Genomic DNA, 20,486 nt, shown 5'->3' on the forward strand with positions numbered 1-20,486 from the left:
GCAGATTTAACTTCACATTAGCCAGTCCATACCCAGTTGTAAACATCCAAACCACGTACTGGATGACAGGACACTTTGAAAGAATTTCTTTTTTTGGCCATAATTCCTTAAAATTGTAGAGTGCAAAGGGACACGGGAGAGTTTTTGCTTTGAGTCCTCTGCTGTGACTCCATCTGTATTCGCTAACATGTCTTCATCTTGGAGCCTAACCTTGGTCAACAAGAGAGACTCCTTAGTAAAGGATACAACCTTAGGGTTTCTAGAAACTTTGTGTATTGTGTACTTGGAGAAGAGACTGCTTTATACCACGTCATTACCACTAACCACTCATGAAAGTCTTTTTCTGCAGTTACCTCTCCCAAGGCTGGGTTCTAACACCCACACCTGGACTAAACCCATCTGCATGCCTGACTTTCCTATTTCTACCACTCAGTTACATGGCTTCCTCACTAAGAAAGGTCAATCACAGTTGTGTCACGGGTTAAGATCTCCATCAGCCTGACTACGGCAAATTCCACTCTCTTCAATTTCCAGCTGGCTGCTTGAACCTGGTGTAAGAGGCAAGAATTGGAAAAATCTCATTTCTTCTTCATCTCCAGTTGCCATAGGGCAGCCTAACACCAAAGATGAGTCTGTTCCCTTCCAAACACAACTGGATGCTCATTCTTCCCGGCCTCCCTTGCCAGCAGCTCCATATCAAGGACCCCCAGCACCCTGATGTCCCCCTGTGCCCTGCCGCGGTGGCTCTGTGGTGAGGTCCTGTAGCAGTCTCTTGGCACAAGCCAAGTCTTTGATCAAGCAGATCAGGTATAGCAAAAGACAAAGCCTAACTTGCACCTTCCCAAGATACATCCACACTCATTGCACGCACAAGGGAGGCAATGTGCCCAGACCACAGCTCATCACCCAACGGCAGCCAGGGATGTGCCCCAGCAGCAGGCAAGCACTGGGTGCACCTCCATCATCAAATCCCAGGTTCACCCCCGGTCTTCCCCTGCCCCTGATGGCCCACACTCCATATCCATTAGCTCATACAAAAGATCTTATTTGGAGTGAGCCAAAGGACTTTTACACAATCAGTCTTGAGCCCTGCAATGCCACACACCAAAGGATTGCCCCCCCTCCCCCAGGGCTGATGCCTGTTGCAAGACAGACCCAGGCTCAGACTGCCTTCATGAGGGAGGAAAGCTCTCCTTGCCTGTTTTAGTCATCAACAGATAAGACTGGTGTTTTGTGCCTTCTACAGAAGAAAAAGAAAAGGAGACAACAAAAGGTCTGCAAATTGCAGGGTAATGAGCATAGTAAGGACACCAGCACTGGGATCTTCACAGCTGTCTTCTTGCTGGATTCAATACACAAGAGCTATATTCTGCAAGCTGGTTTTTTTTAAAGAATATATTATATTGTCAGTATTCTCAACGATAAATATTTCATAACAGAATTTAGCTACTAGTAACTGGAAAACACCAAATTCAGACACTACGCCTACACCAGAACACCTGGATTGACACAGTTTTAAGCACACCATGCTTCCACTGAAAGAACAGTATCACAGGGATTGCCAAGGACAGCCAAACTTATGGATGGCAATGTGTAAATACAGCTCATATTCTGCAGTAAGACACTGGTAACCAAAACTTGTGAATTATCTGTGCTGATGCCCAGCAAAGAAAGTCTTCTCTCTCCATGTACAGCAGCACCCAACCTCCCAAGTATTTTACTACGGAGGCTGGGAACTTCTCCCCTGGTCCACCAGATGTTGGCCACTGCTGAAAGCAGGACAGTAAATCTGACAAACCAATGGTCTGATTCAGTATATGAAACACTATGCAACTATGATCCAGGTTACCATGTAGTGATATCTCATGCTATAAAAACACGAATGTGCAGCTAACTTCAAAATTTGCACAATGATTAGCCTGAAATGGCCAGTAATGCATTCATCCTTGCTTGATTTCTCCAATGCACTGAAAATGCATTTCCACTTCCCATTTCCTTAGAGATAAAATTAAATTTTTATTATTTCTATGCTTGCCTTGATGTCATTGCCTCCACCAATCATCTTCTCCACCTATCTCCCTTTCTGATATGTTGTAGGGAGCCCAAATCACAAATCTGTAGGTTGTATAAGTTCTTTGACCAGACACATCTAAACACCAGTGTCTGTAAGAGAGTGGGGAAGCAGGGCTCAGCCAGCAGACTCGCCTGTCTCAGAGTTGCTAGATTCCTCTTAGGAAGTCAGTGGGCTTTTTATTTGCTAATATAACTGTCCTATTTACAAGGTTTAATACTGATGGCATGGAACTGGGATATTAGAGGCATACAGTTAGCACAATTTCAGGTTGCAGAACACAACTGATGAAAACAATTGTTAAAGGCACTGTATTTGCTGTTGCTGTGCTTTATTTTGTAAAAAGGCTCTTTTGTATAAAGGCAGCCTATGCTGTACAGCAGCAAGCCTTTAATCTTACTCTATCTTGCAGTAACTAATATTCAACACAGTGCTGAGACTTGTTTTGGTTAAAAAAAAAAAAAAAAACAACACAGTATGCAAGCAATTTTTTTTTTAACCAACGAAATGCCCAAAGCAGTGTGAAATTCATGTTACGTAAACACAGGAGAGGAAGAACAGCTAAACCATTCCAGGAGATGTTTAGCCAAGTGAGAAACGTTGTCTCTTATCATCTTTTCTCAAGAATGCTTGGGTACCACTTGTAAACAAAACTGTTTAAATCACCATTTCAGAATTCCATCTCATCCCGAGAAAACAGACAACTAATCTTTTCTAAAAATTCACCACTGAAAAGATGTTTTTTAAAAAATTAAGCAGTAGCAGAAGACAAGTAATAATAATTATTATAGTAATAAAAAGAAGCAGTGCTTCCATCCAGGAATAAACTACTAACTCAAGCAACTTCACACAGAGCTGTCCTTCAGAATTACAGCCCTTCCACTGCAGAGCAAATGCAGCCCGGACCTGACAGGGTCTGTGAAACATCAGGAATTTGCCTTTTTTGCTCATGTTGTCTTATAAAAGCCCCAAACCACTTAAACTGCTCTCAGCTGACTCTCCTTATAACTACACCAGGTCAGCACATTGCTGCAGTCTTGTTTCAACCATCTTGGAAAATTCATGGGGCTCCTCTGTGTGTGCGCTGGGGAGAGGAGTCCTAAAAAAATGTTCTCATTTTTAATTTTTTTAGCTCTCCTGAGCAAGTCTTGGCCATGATAATACATACATCTACTGCTGTTGTTTACAGTGACTCCAACCACACTCAAGACGTACTGCATCCCCACAGAATACAATGGAAAATCCTCAACCCTTTTAGAGGGTGCTGCCCTCTGAAATCAGCCTCTACGGGCACCAACATCCCTCCAGCTCTGGAGTCGGCTGCAGACAAACCCCTGTGCTTGAAGCAGCAACTTCCAGCAGCACTTTGTACTCCTTACTGTAAAACCACACTGCTGTTTTCTAACAAAGCTATTATTTCCCCGGTGTCTTTAAAGCATGCAAAACAGTGTCATCCAATTTATCCAGCACATTAAGCATTGCTTGCCTGAAAAAAAAAAAAAAAAAAAACTCTCAGAGGACTAACTCTTTACATCACCTTTCTGTACCAGTGTTGTTTTTATTTAATACTCATATTATGAAAATGCAAAGAGGGCTAAACCCAGAGCAAGATGCCAACATACCGACTATGCTAAAATGATCTATTTCCAGCCCCAAATAAATGCTCCTCACATAAAACAAAAGATAAATAATCCAGCATTGGCTGAAATATTAAATCCACGTGTAAGTCACTTAGCTTGGAACACAGTAGCTTTCAGTGATTTAGCAAGCAAGCTCAAGAGGAGGGATTAGAGTCTGCCTGGAATTTACCTCCTGAAAACTTAAAAACTTAACTTTAATCATTCTGAATGTGAAAGTCCACAAACAGTGTGAACCCCTGCCTTTATTGTGGCACAACATCCTGACCCCAGGAAGAGTTTTGAGTCAATAAGGACAACAGAGTGTCCCTACGAGTCGCCTGCGAAGTGACATTTCACACAAGTCTCATCACAATTTCTCCCCCACACATTCATTTATCCTAGAGTTAAACTAATCCTCACATATCCCGGTTATCATCTAAATGCCACCACTGAATCTATTCTCTATTAAAATTATGCAAAACACAACACAGACGTAGCGAGACTGAATTTAAACTGGAGCACACTGTAGCTCTCACTCAAGGCACACAGGCACCCTCCAGGAGCAACCGAAAATCAAATGTCTACTTTTATACAAACGAGAGTGCTTGCTTCTCATGCACAGATGAGAAAATTCTAGTAACAGTAGTTGTTCGGACACGGGGGCTCCTCTTGCAAACCCTCAGCCCGAAGCTAGTCCTGGCTGCAGTTTCAGAGTCTGGCTGTATCTCAAAAAACCTGTTTTGGCAGAGAATTGTCTGCTTCTCCCATGCTCCCCTCTTTGTGCAAGTGACTGAAGCAGAACTATCAGCGGGACAGAGCCCAGCCCGGTACCGAGGTGCTGCTCCGGACGAGTTTCCTCAGGGGCGTTTTGCAAGCTGGTGGTCGGACTCCCTCCCGCTGCCACACAGGGGTGCAGGATCGGGCCCTGGCTACCTGCCTTACCCAGGGCTTGGCAGTTAAAATAGCCAGTCACCGAGTGCGCTGATTAAACGAGTAACAGACTTTTTTTCTGAAAAGCTGGTTATTATAGTGCTAACTCCAAAACCACCTTCTATTACTCCATTTTATCAAACAAAAAAATCCTATTCCCTTAGCCTTGCAGGAGAATAACTTAAAATTACGGTTTAACCACGGAATAGTACCCTGTTAAACAGTCTAATTAAATGTATTTCCACATCTCACTTAACTTCCTGACATTACTCTTTGGCAGTATACTCCTTCCAACAGCAATAAGAAAACTGGACATTTACTCTTAAAAAAAAAAAAAAAAATCAATAATTTCATTTTTTCCTCTTCACTCTGAGATTTAAAGATGAACCTGGGAATGCAACAACTCTTGCAGTGACCTCTTGTGGCAAACGCTCAGCAGCGCTCAAGCCTCCCCCAGCAGACGTCTCTCCTGCCGCCCCATCCCACCGCCACCATACGCACAGAAAGAAATATTAGAAAGAGAAAACCCACAAATTACAAAGCAGCTGATCAGAGCTCAAGGAAATCCAGCCATTAATTTAGCTAACGATATGGCATTATTTGGGCTTCTGCATTAACACAATGGTAGAGAGCTGTCATAACCATTATTTTTTTAAATAAAACACACAGAAAATAAGAAAAATTAGACCATGTAAAACTCCCCCAATTTCGGCAGCAGTCAGATATGGCTAATCTTTCAGCACTCAGCAAACCAACTTGAATAAGGAAAGCAGGGCACTTGCAACTGAAAACTCCTCACAAATGCCATCTAGTTATGCCTCTTAGTGTAAAAATCCACTTTGCATTAATTTACGTATCAGCAGGCCCCCTGCAGTCATAGAAGTTGCAAAAGGAGCCCTGTGCCTTCATATGCCAAAGAAAAACCTAATGACATAAGCTCGTTAGTCATCCCTTCGCTAACTTCTCCACAGTCAACTGAACTGGAAGATGGAAACTTTCACCCCGTAGTTTATAGTGTCTTTATGTAGAGATTTAGGGAATTGAGGTCCGCATTTTTTTTCAGAGGATCCCCAATAACAGACATCCTGTAAACTTGAAGTAACTTGCTTTAAAGAATTTTCTCTCTCCAGCATGTGTAACTTGGATCAGATGAAAATGCAGCTTCTTTTCATTTAGGGGAGAAAAGCCTACATGTATCATGTCCCATAAGAACAACAATGTTTTGTCACCCTGCCTGTAAGACATCAGGTATGACACACAGGCTAGTAAGAAGGACAGGAGAGACAACAGACACTTATTTTATCTATAATATGAGTGTAATAAAATTGAAAAAGGTGTCTTAGAGCTACAGATGTGACACCCATTTCCCTCTCCCTTCCTGGGTAACCTGCCTTGTCCACACAGCGCCCTGCAAACAGGGCTGATGCTTTTACCCATCAAAGTCACAGGGACCCATCAGGGCGTAAAACTCTGTCTGAAGGAACTGCTTTGTAGGAATGTGGCATAAAGCTGAAAAAGGCCAGGAATTAAATGCTAGCTTCATTAAAGCTCACAGTAAAATTCCCATGTAAGCCTTACGGAGCCAAGATTTCAGCCCAAGTGTCAAAATACATTTGTGAAAGACCCATTTTCCTGAGGAAGCTTCTAAGAGTTATTGCAACAGAAACAATAACCAATAACGATGACTCTTAACATATAGATAAGGCTACAAATAGTCTTTCACTAAATTAAGCCCCTCTTCCAGACTGTTAGTCCTCTTACTGCATATTGCTGCACAGTCCCAGAGTTAATCTTTTCCCAAACTCATCCTCTGCCGTAAAAGCAAATTATGCCATTAACACAAGCTTAACGCTTTTGCTGCTAGAATACGTGACGCTGGACAGGCAAGGCAGACCTTCCTCCGCCCCGGTGTGTGTGGCTCATCTCACTGGGTTGCTCTGCACCAGCTCTGGGCCAGGTCCACAAAGCCCAGCCGGGCTCTAGAGACTTGCCCCGTGCTGCACCTCCACAGCCCTGAGCCGAGGTCAGGACCAGCAGGAGCCCTGAATGCACTGAAGAAGCAACCAACAGTATTACTAATAACGGGCACAGACTGCTGAGAACATCTTCGGAGAGAACATTGCCCTAAGGAAGGCCCTTATTAAACGTCCAAATTACTAATGGCAGCAAAAGGTAGTCACCTTAATGTGATTTAACCCAGTGCTCTCACAAAACACTTCTTTCAGCTTAGCAAAACACCTGGTGCTCTTAAGATCCAGGGCACAGTTAAGGCTGTAGTGAGATTGTATCAGTCTTTGTAAGCCTCAGATAAGACCTTTACTCAACATATTTTCACTGTGCTTTCACAGAAGGAAAAAAAAAAAAAAACATTGCAGAGAGTACACTGAGATTACCCTGAAGATAGGTCTGTGTGTCCTGAGGGCTTGTCCCTCTTTACCAACCTCAGCAGTTGGTCTAACAACGGATCCTGCCTCTCCCCACAGGCTTTGTCTCTCCACGAGTGGAGCTCAGCTGTGGTGCGGGCAAAGGATCTGCAAAGCAGCTTAAAGGTCACTGTCCACCATCAAATGCCTTGGGAAGCACCTGCAACCTGCTGCTGCCCAACAAGCAGAGTGTGCCGCTGCTCCAAAACACTTCACAAGCTCCAAGGTATAAAGTCACTTCCAAAAGAGAGGTTCCCCAGGCAAGGGGACACTGTGGGACACCCCCCCCCCATCACTTTGGCAGTTGCTCCATCCTTCACACACACAGTGGATGAGAGGGGAATGGCCGGCAGCGCAGCCCAGAGCTCCCACCCCTCCGTACCAAGGGCAGAAGAACCAGAACCATGGCCACCCCCTTCCTCTCTGCTCACCACTTTGATGCTTTGCTCACGACGGACTCGCCATGAGCGCCTCTCCCACAATTTCAAATCTGATTTGTAGCCAAAGCTGGGGTGAAAAAGAAAGGTTTACAACATTCCTAAACATAAAATGCATAAGTAATGATGAAAATTTAATATATGATTGCTTTTAACACCAGACTGGCCACCACACTAAATCTACACACTGTATTCCCACTTCGCTAGTTCTAACTTTCCACATTTTAAAATTATTGCAATTTTGTCTATAAATTCTGTTACTCAGATCCATCTCTGGCAACTCTGAGTAATTTGCCTCCACCTACATTTCATTTTGAAACCATTGCTTCCATTTCACCTGAAGAAGAGCCTATATGCCAAAATACCTGTATAATTTTTCCAGCCATACCTGTTACCTAATAGAAGATATTACGTCTATCTACAAACATTTTCCTGGTTGTTAGGAAAAAATCTATGCTTAAGAAATGTCACGGGACTGCGTAAGTATGAGGAATCTCAAAAGAGAGTATTCTTTAACCAGGAAAGGTGATTGAAGGGATTTTTTTTTTGAGGATGCTGAAGACATATTTTAAAAAACAATCATCGATCCTTCCTTCACCCCATTCCTCAACTTGTCAATGAAAAATCTCTTGGAAACTGGTGAACCCAAGTATAAATACAAAACCCAGCACATAGTCAGCAGACCAACTCCTTGCCTTCTATTGAGCACTGGCAGGAGATACTTGAACTAGATTTGCTCTACTGGATACCATTAAGTTTGGGTTAAACAGTGCTGAATCCAATGAAAATTACTATTTCTATAAAGGACAAATAAGGTTATGTCCTGGATGACAAAAATAAGAGCTAAATTGTGTTTCAGGGCACAACAAAGACCACGTACATGAGTTAAAAATACTCCAAATCCACTTTTTGTTTTGTTGTCCAATAGGGCAGATTTGCCCCAGTAGCATCACGCTTAGGCATCATCAGTAGCAGAGAAAAAGCAGAATGAATGACCAGATCAGCATGATTTATGCTTCCAAATTAGATCAGGTTAAAAACTGGAAGGGATATGTGCTTTTAAAGTATAATGTTCGAAAGCCGCCTGAGCTTTTCCAGTTCTTGAGATCTCAAAGCTTTACTGAGCTTTCACCAGGGAGGACATGCGACTTAATTAGAGCATGATACAAAAGCATGGCAATCCCAAACTGGGTTCCCAGCTCTGCCACCAGCTTGCCGCATGACCTGGGGAAAACAGCTGCGATGCCCCGAGCCCCCGATTACGCCACAATTTGAAAAACAGGTTGGGAATGTCTCTGTGGGTCCTCTTCCACACGGAGCTGTGAAGCGTAATTAAATTCCACCCAGCACTTTGAAATTGTCAAAGGGAAAGTGCTATATAAACCTCTATTAATTAAGCTTGCATTTAATATTCTGGTAAATAAATACACTATTGCAAGAAACTAGCTGTTAGTGGTCGTGCAGCTACAGAGCTTGACAAGGAGTCAGCTGCCGATCACAGAACTGACACAGGCAACATCAGAGGGAAGAAACCCCCCCAAAAACGGTCGACGGCTTAATACAAGGCTGGCATTTAAACTTTAAAACAAATTCTAAGTCTTTGTCCCACTCCGGCTCCTGAGGAAGTCAATGAATCACTAACTCACTACCTGCCATCAAAATCAACTTCAAGCCAGCACACCGGACCACATTAGTATGAACGTGAGGTAAATCCAGAATCGTGCAATCGAAAGGTGGAAGGGCACACTTTTCAGCATGATTTCACATCACATTAGCGTCTTGATTAGTAATACATGTGGCAGCTTTTCTCCACGCTCTGCTCTGCCCACCCTTCCCATTCATGTCCCCAGGTGCACGCTGGCACAGCAGCGCTTTGGAATGGCAGAGTCACCTGAAACTTGGGCTGTGCAGGGAGAAAGCTTTTAGCAGATCCAAAGTCCAGGTCTCTTACTGGACTTCATGGGTGCAAACGCTCCTATGTTTCAGTAGTTACCTGCCAGAGCAAGGACTATGTAAAAAAATGAATGTAACTAACAAAAGACTTGCTTACAGCATTACCTGCATTAATACACCCGGTCTGAAATACACAGTGGTCTGAAACCACACCATAACTTAAATGGAGCTGTATACAGCGCCCATCAGTGCTTTGCACTGGATCAAAGGGCGAATTTAACTCCAGCAGCGAGGAATAATTTGATGGCCATGCAGTCCTGAACCAGTCCTGTAAATATTCACCTAACAGAGCAACTGTAGATGAGCAACAGCAGACGGTTCTTTACATATTTGCTCAGCCACAGGATTACCATCGCCCAAATCACAGTCACTCCCTCCTCCTCCTTCCCGGTACATTTGCCACAGACTTTAAAGTGTCACAGAATCGCAAAGACTTTGAAACCCTGAATGAAAACGGTTGCGAGCTCGATTATTAGAGAACTAAAGAACAACAAGAAGAGATAAAAAAAAAAAAAAGACCCGACGAGCAGAGAGGATATTAGAAACGTAAACGATGACTACTTATTTTCAGAACCGGCTCACCAATAAAAAAAAAAGAAAAAAAAAAAAAAAGCTACAAATTCATAGTACCGATAACGCTGTCGGGGGGGGGGGGGGGGGGAACGGACGGACGGACGGACGGGACTGGGGAAGGCCGGCGGGGCACGGCAGACCCCCTTCCTTGAAGGCGCCGCTTTGGCACAGCCCCATCAGCGTGGCAGCGGGCGCGGCGGCTCCGCGCCCCGAGGGCGGAGGGACGGAGGGAGGGACGGACGGACGGACGGACGGACCGACAGGACGGGGGGGCGATCTCTCACCGCTCGAGCGCCGGACAATGTTCTCCAGGAAGGTGTTCTGCGGTGCCACCAGCCCTCTCTTGCCCCCCGGCATCCTGCAGCGCCGGGCTCGGGGGCCGGGGGTGCGCGGCGGCGGCGGCGGCGGCGGCGGGGAGGAGGCGGGGGGGTGGGGGGGGGTGCCGGCGGCGGCGGCGGCTGCGCCCGGTGCCCGTGAGTCGCGCAGGGGCGGCCGCGGCCGCTCATGGTAGTGGCGGCCCCGCGGCGGCCGCAGCGCGGACTGGGGCCGCGCAGCGCCGCGCAGCGCTCCGCCGAGCGCCGCCGGCCCCCCCCCCCCCCCCCCCCAAACCTCCAACCCCCACCCCCCCCCCCCCCCGCGCCTGCGCGCCCGCCCGCCCCGGGACGGGGAGGGGAGGGGGAGGGAGGGGGCGTGGGAGGCGGAGCGCGGACCCGCGGCGGCACCCCCACGCGTGGCGCTGGGGGCTGTCCCCTGCGGCGGGCTCGCCCGGGAAACGCCTTCGAAGTTTTGCCCTGGCCCCCTGAGCGAAACAAGCCCCCGACCCGCTCTGCATTTTCATTTCTACGGGGAGGGGGGGGCGGTTAAAGACGGTTCTTCGCCCCCCCGTGCTCAGAGGGTGGGTTTCGGGAAACCAGAGCAGGAAACGCTGGATGGCGGAGCGGAAGGTGGCTGCGGTTCGCCCGCCAACGGCAACCGTAAAAGTGCAAGGTAACATGTAAAACGCCAGCCTTGCATGAAGCCATCAACCATCGTTTTTGGAGGATTCCTCCCTCCCCCAGTGAGAGGTGTGAGGGGGCGGCAACAGGAGGCAGATTTGGGGCTGGAGCCCCCTTTTCTATCATTCTATTCAAGGACCCGGCTCTACCGTGTAACTCCTGTGCCGGGGCCCCAAAGGAGCAGAATAGTCTGTGCAGCGAGACACCAAACGCCAATTTCTGTGTAAACTCTTCCCTCCTCTTGCCCCCGGCCTCCCTCCAGCCTTTCCACCTTTCGGGCCGTGTCTTTTAAAGGCATGGACAGTAAAATCCTGGAAGGAGCTTCTCCACCTATTGCTTCTGCCTCTGCTAATTTCGTGTGTTGCTACAGACGAGAAGGAAGCAAGAGGTGGAAAATCGCTGGGTGTCTGGGGCAGGATCGTGCCCTGCAGAGCACATCCCGGTGTGCTGCACACTCCGGCCGTAGTTGGCACAAGCAGCAGTGTTTCTCCCAGAGGACATTATTCTGCTGTGGAGAAATCAAATTTTTCATTTTTTTTTTTTTTCCCCAGCCTGTTTTCAGCACCTCCTCCTTCCCATGCTTGAGTCTTGATCCAACAAGGCACACTGGGGTCACCTGCACTCCTCTGCTTAAAGTTAAGTGCATGTTTAAAATCTCTACCACCCCGGGAGCTGTTGCAGGAGCAGCTCTTGGAACCTGGGTGTCAGGACTGCTGTCACTGCCAGCCGGCCCCCAGGCAGCTGCTGAAAGGAAAAGGTCTGGTTCTGCTTTCATTTCAACAAATGCAAATCAGGAGCAGCTTCATTACAATCAGCTTGTGAATGCCGATAGAAAACTGGCTTGAGAATTGAACCAGACTCTATTTGTCAAACACTTATTGGCTCCCCCTGCCCTGCTCTGAAATCTTCAGGGCTTTCCTTAGAGTGGTGTGGTTTAAAAGATGCTCCTGCTGAGCTCTGCCCCAGATACAGGGAAATTTGGCTCCTGACAGCTGGCAGGTGGCCGGCAATACCTTTGTTTCTTTCAAGTGAACAGTAGCCATGTAAAAACATCTGTGCACAGGCAAATACTGTGTGACTGATCTGTCTGAACAGTGTGACCAGGACTTCTGCTCCTCAATTCCATTTGTTCCACCCAATTGGAACCCAGTTTGAATTCTTCTACTCATTTCCCATCCTTGTTTGTAATCCTAGATTTGCCTGCTTACCACCTTCTCCCTCCCCCCCCCCCTCTTTTGATTAATGCATCAAACCCCTTCTTGTTTACCCTTTCTACCAAACTTCTCTATTGTGGTGTGACAGTCATGCCTGAGACTTGCTCCATCCTCCCTGCTTCATCTCCTCAACTTCAGATCCTACTATTAAGTTTTGCTGCTCTATTTCCAGTGGCACCAATTAGACAACAGGTTATGGAGAGGGACAAGCTCCAAAAACATAGGATAGAAAGGGCAGGACATGTGGTGGGATGCTTGCCTCTACATCAAGGTAGCAAAAAACTCCAGAGGACCCCTCTTTTTTTTTTCCCTGAAATGCTGGATGAAGCTAAAGATAACCTTGAAGAGAAGAGTCTGATAAAGAGAGAAAACTGGGAAATGCAAAGAGACTCTTGTCTTCTTTTGGGGATCTTCAAATTGTGCTTGGAAACAGTGTCAAGCCACCACACAGGAAGCTGTCAGAAAGGTTTGAGATCAATGTAAGTAGGGAGAAAAGGCAGCTAAGCAGTTTCTTTCCAAAACAAAATTACCCCAGTCTCAAACAGCTGCTCTTAAATGTGGCAGAAAAATCCACTGTGGTTCAAAATGCATCTATTTTTTTTATCTCAGAATAGGTAAATCAACACAGATTGAATTTTAGGGAATTACTTAGTTGTTAAAATATTAAAAAAAAAAAAAAAAAAAAAAAAAAAGAAAGCTAAATGTAATGACATTCCTGATGGAAGATCAGAGAATTCCTAGTCCTTCTTTCCTTCCAGCTTTCAAACTGTATTTCTTCAAGCAAATAAACTAGTTTTCCTTTTCTAAAAGGAAAAAGGCAAAAAGGTAATGAGCACATTGTTGTACCAGGGTAGAAGAGTAATCATGATTCCTTCCTCTTCTCCTTCATCATTTCTTTTCTTCTCAGTTTCCAAATACCTGCTCAGGGTGGTTTACCTCTTTATTGGTATTTCTATAAAAGGCATGATACCCCATATCCACTGAGCAGTGGGGAAGCATCGACTCCCACAGCAAGTGGAGACAGTGCACGCTATGCTATAAAGTTCAGCTGCATCTGGTGAAGAGCTGATCCTTTAAATCTAAAGAAGAGGGTCATTTTAATTCAGACATTAAACATTTCAGAACCTGTCCTTATCCACAGAACAGAGCTTTAAATGTATCTTCCATGATTTTATGAAGTGAAGAATCACCACCTGGGACTCAGGGGCTCCTAGAAGAGGAGGGAGGCATAGGCCAGCATAAAGAGGTCAGACACTGATCCACCCCAATGTCCTGAGTCATTAAAACATACGGGCTGCTGAAACGATTCACAACACTGCCTTTGATTTCTGTGTTTGTATGTAAGAAGGTGAGTCAGGAATCCCAGGTCCACCTTGGTCACCCAATGAGACCCACCCACATGGGTCTAAAAATATTGTGGGCAGAACTGAGTGATGGGATACCCTCGGCAAGGCTCAGAGCTCTTTTTTAACCCAGGTGCACACAGAATACTACCCATTCTAAAAATCATACTGAAGATGACCACAAGCTTTGGTTATAAATAACATGAGTTGTACAAACCAGCTGATGAGCTCCAAAACTAGCAGTGTTTGATTTCCAATGGATTTGAGTCTCATGACTTACAGGTATATTGCTGAAACAAGGACTAAAGTGGGAAACAGATGCCAGAGGGAGATGTTTGAAGCATGCTAACTGCAGGAAAAGCAGGTAGGGTTTGCTCCTCAAATCCCAGAGAATGTGCAGAAGGTGACAAAAGAGACCTTTCTGGTATCTGTGAGGCATGAGGTCTTTAGTAAATCTTTCTCCATGATTAAAATACACCTGATGTAAGAAACTGGAGTGGAACAACAGGTGAGCTTGTACTGCAACTTTCTTCTCCTCAGCAGGGAGGACTATAATGTCAGTTCTCTTCCTGGCTCCAAAACACTACCCAAAAAGTGTGCATGGGACTCGTTCAGAAGTCTGCAGGAAGCAAGCATCTCCGAGCCCACTGTCCCTTTCACCACGCAGGTGGAATCTGAGTTCGAAAGTTACTCAGGAGATGCCATCAGATCTGCTTAGGTATGACAGCATTTCTTCATTTTGTTCAGACAGTAGCCTTCAGAAATAAGGGGATACATCTACTCATAGCAACAGCTGATAATACCAAGAAAGAATACTTAAAAGAAAGAAAAAAAAATATATATATAGGTGGGGGAGGGAATAAATTACAGTTGCTTTCCTGTGTTTTTGTCTTTTGCTTCTTCTCCCATTAGAAATTTGAAAAAGCAGTTTGACAGAGAGGAAATCACTAAAAACTTGACAAAAGTTGTTACTTTTGGTATAAAAATTGATGGAAAATATCAGTGAAACCTCAGAACCAAAGGACTTGCCAGTATCTGATTTGGCACTCTTCATTCTCTGTTGTGTGGCACAAGTAAGTCTGACCAACTAGACCTGGAGGTATGGATCTCCTGTCCCTTTGACAGTACAGAGCAAAGGGATGCAGAATTTACACGAGGCAACAGCATTCAGAGAAGGTTGGATAGCTGAGTCAAGCATATTAGGAAGAATTAAGGCTTCCTGTGTATCACACGCCTGGGATGCACTCAGGATGGTGCTCAGTGAATGGGTAATGGCTAAGTATTTCCCCTTTTTTACTTATTCAACATGGCCCTATGCCATATTCTTGGGATGCCAGACAACCTCTGCTCAGGTATGGCACGATTAATTTCTTCATGGTGCTCATCACTAATCTGCTGGTGCTCTGTAGGCATCAGTTAATATCTTTTGCATTTACCCTGTCATACAGGGATCAGACAGAAACTGGGGCACAGTAAGATTAAGGTCAAAAATCATCTGGTAATTCATAGTGTCCAACTTGAGACATCCAGGATCCTATAGAAGAGGAGTCCCACTTTAGTAGAAGATTACAAGTTCAGTGTCTGGTGACTTCAATTATAGTTGTGAGAGCAAAGCATTTCTCCAGATTGCAACCTGAGCATTTCCCACGAGCTTATGAAAAAAATAAGAAGAATGGGTACTGGGAGGCATTAGGTCTAAGTGTCTTGTAGAGCTTCATGGAAGAGCCCTGTAACAGATTTAACAGTTACAGATCTTGTTTGCTTTTCACATGAGACTTTTTATAGATCTTGCCTTATTGCTTCATACCTTTCATTTTCTCTAACGAGCACACCAAAGGCATTACAGGCCAAAGTTGCACAGAAGTTGGAAACCAGGGGGGAGATGTATATAGACACACATATATGAAATATTGTGGGAAATGTAACTGAAGACTGTGTTGCAATGAATAGACATAAGGGCAGAAGCATTCTAACCATCATATAGGCATTGCCTCACTTTGGAATGTTCAGAAACCCCAACTTTTCCACAGGCTTTTCTTAAGCCAGAATCTGACACTTGGGGAAAAAAGCCTTTAAAATATCATCATTTTATTAATGCTGTTTTTCATATTCCTTCACCTGCAAAGTCTGTGCTTCAGTTATCATCCACCCAGCTGTGCAGTCACAGGGAGCCATTAAAGCTTCTGAAATGACCTAAAATAACACCTCAAATTTAACAGCATCAGAACTTTCCAAGTCCATTATCACAGCACTAGGCAGGTGCTGCAAGGTCCAAACCAAGACTCCTGTGGCCTTTCTCCCTGAAAAGAAGGGAAATTCTTTCTTTTCAAGGGTACAGGGTTCAAATTTCTAACCCTGCGAGGAAACCATTACAGATGTTGCAGCACATTTACATGTAGAAAAACATACAATGATAGGAGTGAAAGTTTTCACGTCTTTCAGACTTTCAGGAGAGGAGAGGTGGGAGCCTCAAACTTAGAGAACAGAGGAGGAAAGAGTCTTCTCAGTTAACCCAAAACAACAGTAAGACCAGTACCACAGGATGGCATCTTACAGAGGCCCGAGAAGCAAGTTTTGGGACAAAAGTAGATGGGGCACAGTCACAGCAGTCGGTGATATAGATGGTTGGTGTTCAGGAGATCAAAAGGGTATGTGGGATAAGGGGTGGAAATGTTATGGCAGTATAAGGACAGCAAACGTCAGCACTGAGGTTAATCACTGGGTTCCCTGATGAGCCTGTGGCAACTTCCCCTTCCAGGGTTTCTTCCTGAGAAATAAGGTGATGGGAATCAATAATTTATTGTCAGACTTTACAAGGTTAGATCACCAGATTAATTACAGAAAGCCAAGAAAAACAGACTGATGTCCTTCTCTTGACTTTTTTTTTTTTTTTTTTTTTAAGGGGAAAATGTTTCTGCCCACAGACAGGTAAAGCCTGAAATAACAATCATGTGAAGATGGGATTACACAGCATTCCCGTGCTTCAGAATCATAGTCTTTGGGTTATTTTTGCCAATAGCTGAATCATCACAGAAAAGATCAGAACAGGAGACAATCCACAGTTATATCTTAGAAGTGTTTTGCATTTAAAGTAGTGTCCAGCTCAAAACACCTCATGGAAGCATCTTCTGTTTCTTTTGGCCTTTTTGACTAATCCTAAATTCTTTATAGCCCCAAAAAATCCTTGCAGGCATGCTCTGAGGAAATCCATAGCAGAGGCAAGAACTACACCGGCTCACAGGTCCTTCCAATACACAAACTGCTTTCAACACCAGGGTACAGTGCTTGTGGGGGTCTGTGGACCACCTGAACCTTGGACTTTGGACTCCTTGACACCACAGGGGCAGGGAATTCATAAATAAATGGTATCCAAACAGCAGAAATGGATCTTTATTTTTGGCAGCAGTGGATAATAGTCTGGATTAAGTCTAAGAGAGGCCCCAAAGAGCATGATACCCCGCTATCACACCCCCACAGGTCCCAACCCCACCAGAAGGGAGCTGGGGTAGTATGAAATGAAGAGCTGGAAATAACCCCCACTCTTCTCCAGCCACGGTCACACATGGGGGACAGGAGGAAAGCAAGCATCCTGCTGGAGGGTGGAGGCATTTTCTGCATCAGAGCTGTTTTTCAGGCTTCCTGCACACTTAGAGGTAGAGATTGCTTCACGGGCTATGATCTGACCATGTTTTCAGGCTTTTGGGGGACTCTCAAGGGAAGGAACTTTTTTTTTGTTAAAGAAGTGAAAGCTGAGAATCTCTAATCCTATGACTCCAGGAGCTGGGGCTCTAGGTCTGACCTTGGCATTTGGGGGGGGGGGGGGGGGGGCGGGTGTTGAATCTTTTTTCCTTCCACACGTGGCAGCATGCATGTGTGGAGAGCAGCCAGGAGAGCTGTGCTGGCAGGAGGGAGGGCAGACCAACCAGCCACCAGTGGTGCTCATGGCAAAGGCAGGACAGCCCCGAGACAGACCATCACTTCATTTTCCTTCCCAGAGGTGTTACAAGTTATTCCCACATCTGACACCTTTTCTGCACCCCTCTCTGGGTGAGAACCATGTCAAATTCTGAAGTGTTTTTCTGAAATGAGCAGGAGATCAAAAAAACCCCTCCTCCAGAACTAGAAATCCAATGTGTTTACCACATTTTACTATTATAGGAATACCTCTGAGAGCCTGAGGATTGTGCATCAAGTACACTAGAAAAATCTCAAGACTTTTTGTCAGCTGAAGCATCAACATAAGTGGATGACATTAAATTGTCCTGAAAATTATGTACTTAAAAAACAAAAAACTAAACAAAAAAAAAAAAAAAAAAAGAGAAAAATGCTTTAAACGCAGCGTTTGCTTCTAATGTAAGCAGTCTAAGTTAAGCATTTTATGTTTTGGGTAAAATGTTATAACAACAGTGGTGCAGTTAAGAACAAGGTTTTTTTCAATTTTAAACCTATTTATACACACGTTTATAAAAAAATTTCTTTGAGAGGGAAATTACTTACACCAGGGTTTAGCTCAACTGTGCTTTTTTTTTTTTTAATTGTCATTAGAACTCAGCAGGGGGCTAAATTTTGAGTTTAAACATACTTATTAAAACTTGTATTACTGGAAAGCCATAAAGTTTCAGCAATAAAGACACTGTACCTACATGTGCATGTACCTACATGGTTCAGTTTGAGCTAAAGATAGGAAAAAAAAAATATACTGTTCTATAGACAACAAAACAAGACAGAACATTTCAGCTAGCAAAAAAATCAAGGTAGACCCCAGGACTTGGATCCTCTTATTACCAGCCTGATGCTTCATCCACCTGCCCCAAACTCTTTTCAGACAGAGAAGGGTGACACCAGCTGCACATCCGCACCAACCCTTGCTCACATACTCTTTCTCTTCAGAGACTGATTTAACATGGAAACCTTAATTCCAATCTATGGTACAGCAAAACCAATTACCTATGGATGAATCACACACAGAGGGAGCTGATCATTCATGCCATTCTGGAAGGCAGCTGAACATTGCCCCTTCCATACACATAATCCTTCAAGTTATGTCTAACTGCAATAGGAAAAAAAAAAAAAAAAAAAAGTTATGTGTCCTTTTCCTAACTACTAAAGTAAAAGATCTGCAGGATAACAATGTAGATTCCCCAGTAAACATCTAATTTATCTAAATATTTTTGCACCAGTGAAGATTTCCACTGAGCTCAGCGCTAACATGGCCTATGCACAGTTTAGCTGTCCAGGTTTAGGATGAGTGGTAGCTGGCTGTCCGCCTTTTCTTCTTTAGATTAATTCTGTGCAAGTTTTCATATTGATTTTCACAGAAGCAGAAAGAAGTCCTTAAATTGGTACGTTTGTAATAGTGACTCTTCAGAGAAGTTAAAAAACTTAGCATGGAATTGCCTCTTTTGAGAGCAGTTAATCTCAACCTATCACCTCACTGGCAATGTTTTCTTGCATTAGATTTTATTAGGATTTGCTGCTGGCTCTGCAGAAAACGTAACATAGATGCAGAATCTGCTGACACACAAACCTTTCATAACAAGTAACACGGCTGCTACTCCAGCACTTCTTTGGAAAGCAGTAACATCTTGCATGACTAATTGATTAGCATGGAAAAGGTGTCCCTAATTTGCTGTTCTATTGGATACACAGCATAACACAACTCTTCGCTTAACACAAGCAGGTCCAACAGATGAGATGCTGTTTAAAATGCAGTTCAGACTGAATTTAGTATTGAAGGACACTAAACGCTGATTTACAAGAAAGAAAGGATGTGCCAGGGCATTGACCAAGCAACTTTCAAAAAAATCTTTCTAGATGATCTGGTTGCTTCCCTTAAGACTACAAACATACCAGGTAAGCAATGTAAGATAAAACACACTTTTGCTTTTATAGTGGGTGGCCAGTCTAAAGCCTACAGATCTTCTACTGCCTGAAGCATCTTTGGACTATGGAAGAAGTCTTCAGATGTGGTGTCCCTCCAAGTCAATTCACTGCAGCTGGAGCAACTAGAGGGTCCCTCCTGGGCCAGGACACTCATCCCAGCACTCAGGAGACCAGAGCTACCACCACTCAGGGGGTGAAATTGCAGCTGCAGATGCTGTCATGCTCTAACCATTCCTCAAGATCTTCTTACTGCTCTAGAAAAGTGCACAAGAGCAAGAGAAGACCTGCAGATGTCACAGCTGCTTCCGAGTCCCACACAAAATGAGACAAGACGACCAACACATACATATAAGCACAGGAAGCTGCTCCCAAGCTTGGGCCAGACTGTCATGGTTTAACCCAATGGGTAAGGGGGCCAGCTCGCTGGCGTGGAGCTGTGCCATGGAATGCCAGTGCTCAGTGAGCCACTTTTGGTAAGCAGAACTGGCGCTGCAGGATTTTTCCCTTTGTTTGGTTTGGGTCAGCTGTCCTGGCCATGCTCCCTCCCAGCTTCTGGTACACCAGCTCACTGGCAGAACACGGGAAACCAAAAAATCCTTAAGTGCTACTTAGCACCAACTAAAACATCAGTGTGTTATCAACATTATTTTCACACTAAATCCAAAACACGGCACTGTACCAGCTACTGGGAAGAAAATTAAGTCTATCCCAGCCAAAACCAGGACACAGAGTAACCCAAGGCCAGCTTTGGAAGAGGTTTACAAGCATCAAAGTAGGATTTAATTTTGTTACTTGGTCCCTGGGCTCAAGTCAGACCCATATATTATCTCTCCATGATCCATGCTTTGGAAATCCTGATCAAGAACTTCAAAGTGCACTAGCATACACCCACAGCAAGCTTTCAGGCTTTGAAATTTTACAGACAAGTTGCAGTCTAGCACCATCCACTCACTGATACGAGTACCAGGCTGCAGGAGAGGAGCAATGCAAACGACAGGAAAGGTATCCTGGAAAGGCAAAAAGAAAACTTATTCCATGACTGGTA

The 20,486-nt window shown here is 44.6% G+C and overlaps 1 protein-coding gene across 1 annotated transcript in view; it reads right to left on the reverse strand.

The window, feature by feature from the left end:
* The window catches only part of KCNH5 (potassium voltage-gated channel subfamily H member 5), a 162,292-nt gene extending 151,929 nt beyond the window's left edge, over positions 1-10,363 (reverse strand). The window contains exon 1 of the mRNA XM_032996364.2: positions 10,291-10,363. Within this exon, the coding sequence (XP_032852255.2) occupies positions 10,291-10,363 (73 nt within the window). The remainder of the gene's footprint in view (positions 1-10,290) is intronic.
* Between the last annotated feature and the right edge of the window lie 10,123 nt (positions 10,364-20,486).

This window comes from Tyto alba, unplaced genomic scaffold (genome assembly GCF_018691265.1).
Source record: "Tyto alba isolate M040663 unplaced genomic scaffold, T.alba_DEE_v4.0 Super-Scaffold_29, whole genome shotgun sequence".
In the NCBI taxonomy this organism is placed as follows: Eukaryota; Metazoa; Chordata; class Aves; order Strigiformes; family Tytonidae; genus Tyto; species Tyto alba.